This window comes from Gopherus flavomarginatus, chromosome 1 (genome assembly GCF_025201925.1).
Source record: "Gopherus flavomarginatus isolate rGopFla2 chromosome 1, rGopFla2.mat.asm, whole genome shotgun sequence".
In the NCBI taxonomy this organism is placed as follows: domain Eukaryota; kingdom Metazoa; phylum Chordata; order Testudines; family Testudinidae; genus Gopherus; species Gopherus flavomarginatus.
In genome coordinates this window covers 350,160,547-350,163,224 of record NC_066617.1, presented here as the reverse complement: position 1 = coordinate 350,163,224, position 2,678 = coordinate 350,160,547, and the positions used below count along the sequence as shown (strand labels likewise).

General features: G+C 44.9%; 1 protein-coding gene across 1 annotated transcript; it reads left to right on the top strand.

The window, feature by feature from the left end:
* Positions 1 to 1,690: 1,690 nt before the first annotated feature.
* LOC127045949 (histone H4) lies at positions 1,691 to 2,012 on the top strand. Its single transcript, XM_050942848.1, has one exon. It carries the CDS (start codon positions 1,701 to 1,703, stop codon positions 2,010 to 2,012), a length of 312 nt encoding a protein of 103 aa, XP_050798805.1. The 5' UTR covers positions 1,691 to 1,700.
* Positions 2,013 to 2,678: the final 666 nt, after the last annotated feature.

The following is a 2,678-nucleotide window of genomic DNA, read 5'->3' as shown; positions in this document are numbered from 1 at the left end:
ATAGTTTCTGCAGCTTCGACTTAAAGTAATTCCAGGCCTCCTCCGCCTTTAGATCCCCAGTTCTTCAGTCCAATCCACTTCCCTAACTAATTTCCTTAATTCTTTAAAGTTAGTCCTCGAGAAGTCAAAAACCCTAGTCCCAGATCTATTTTTGTTTATCCTTCCATCTAGTTTGAACTGAATTAGCTCATGATCACTCGAACCAAGGTTGTCCCCTACAACCATTTCTTCTATGAGGTCCTCACTACTCACCAAAACCAAATCTAAAATGGCATCCCCTCTTGTTGGTTCTTCAACTGCTTGGTGAAGAAATCCATCAGCTATCACATCCAGAAAAATCTGAGCCCTATTATTGTTACTAGCACTTGTCCTCCAGTCTGTATCTGGGAAGTTAAAGTCTCTCATGATCACACAGTTCCCATTAGTGTTTACTTCATTAAAAACATTAAAGAGGTCTCTATCCATATCCTCTGTAGGCCACAACAAAATCAAGGCAGCTTCTCATTGAAGTAGTAGTGGTCACGATGTCCATCTACTGAGTTTGCAATGCCTTGCTTACAGCACTTACTTGGAACAGGATATCATGCCAAACCAACTGAGATCAGAAATTTGAAGTCAGTGATCTGGTTTGCCAGGCTTTGCACTTCATGTCTGCCTCTGGCCTTAGCTTTACTCGACTGCAACCATTCTATCAGGGCATCATAAACCTCAGTCACTTGGTACCTCACTGGCCTTAAGCTGTCAATATAGCTGTCCCAGGAAGTGTTATTTAGAGGCTTCATGGTCAGATTTGTAACATTGTCTGTGAGGCTCTTCCACCTGATAATTGATGCTGAGAACAGGACTTATATCCTTTGCAGGACTCTGAAGACAGATACTGAATCTAATGCTGCATCTGAAACAACCTGGTTGAGGGAATGGCAGCCACGAGGCACAAAGAAAGCTTCTGGATTCAGTGCAGAGATCCTTGCCTGGATGCCACTGTTTTTCCCTTCATGTTCACGCCATTACCATAGCCTTGGCCGCAGCATTCCTGAAGCTTTATTTTATTGTCATTCAAAATGTTCATAAACATTTCCGTTAGGCCTTTTCCAGAAGAGTTGTCCACCGACCAGAAACAGGTAAAGTCTTTTTTTACTTGGATACAGCCGTCCTCGTCATCAACAAATTTTACTGTAAATGACATCTTTCCACTGTGACTAATGTCGGGATTGCGGTCCATTATTAAGGCTTAGTACTTTGCTTTGCTGAATAACATCAATATGCTATTGAATACCTTCCTTGCTATACGGTCTGCCACGGAGTGTGGGGGAGTCAGGGCCCTGCACCCCTTTTCCTGGGATTCATGTGACTTTCAGCAAGCAAGTAAAATGGAAGGTTTGTTGGACAATAGAATGCAGTCTACAGCAGAGCTTGTAGGCACAACCAGGACCCCTCAATCAAGTCCTTCTGGGGGTTCAGGGAGCTTAGACCCCAGCTTGGAGTTCCCTGCATTGCACCACCCAGCCCAAACTGAAACTAAAAATCCCTCCAGCAGCTCTCTAACCCCTCCCCTCTCTCCCCTGTCCTTTGTTCAGTCTCCCAGGCAGAAGGTGTGAATTCTCCCAACCCCCCTTCTGGCTCAGGTTACAGCTCAGGTAGATTTCCTCTCATCCCCAATGTAACCTCCCTGCAACATTGTGTTTGCATCTCTAGTGAAGATGTCTGGTCGCGGTAAGGGAGGCAAGGGTCTCGGGAAAGGTGGCGCTAAGCGCCATAGGAAGGTGTTGAGGGATAATATCCAGGGTATTACTAAACCCGCTATTCGTCGTTTGGCTCGTCGTGGGGGAGTGAAGCGTATTTCAGGTCTCATTTACGAGGAGACTCGTGGGGTGCTGAAAGTGTTTCTGGAGAACGTGATCCGAGATGCCGTCACTTACACCGAGCATGCGAAGCGGAAGACTGTGACTGCTATGGACGTTGTTTATGCGTTGAAGCGCCAGGGTCGTACTCTGTACGGATTCGGAGGCTAAGCTGTACCAGTAATTCTTTTCCAAAACAACATTCCCAGGTCAAATCCGCCCCACTCCCTGCTCCGTCACACAGTCAATCAATTCATTTTGAATTGTTTTGCTGCCATAATGGTCCATAGCTTCTTTATGAACTATTTGACATGACTGCTGATGCATGACATTGTTTTATTTCCCAAGGAGCTCTTCCAAACTGAGTAAATTACCATTATGTTCATTGAACAAATTATCCAACAAGCCCAGGAAAACCAAATTATTCTTTGCAAGGAAGAGGGTTATTGAGATCATATGCTTGAACATGTTCCTCCAACGCTGGGTTTCTACATTGATAATGTGCTAGTTTTCTGCATCTATGCATTTATTCAGCTTGAGCCTGGACTTGACCTCCTTATACACCTCCGAGGGCATGGATGACAACATTCCAGGAAGTTTGAGGAAAATGTAGTTCTCAGAAAGTGTGAAAGGTTCCATGAGATTCTACAAAGGTCCAGAACATCTAGGAGCTTAGCGTAATTCCATACGTGGAATACCTGAAAAATTGAACTTCAAACATTCTATTTTCCTTTTTGTCACTAACAATGAAAACAGCACCCCAAGCCCAGCGCCCCTCAAGACCAGCACCCCAGGTGGTTGCGTGGGTCATCTGCCCCTAAATCTGTCCTTGGTGGA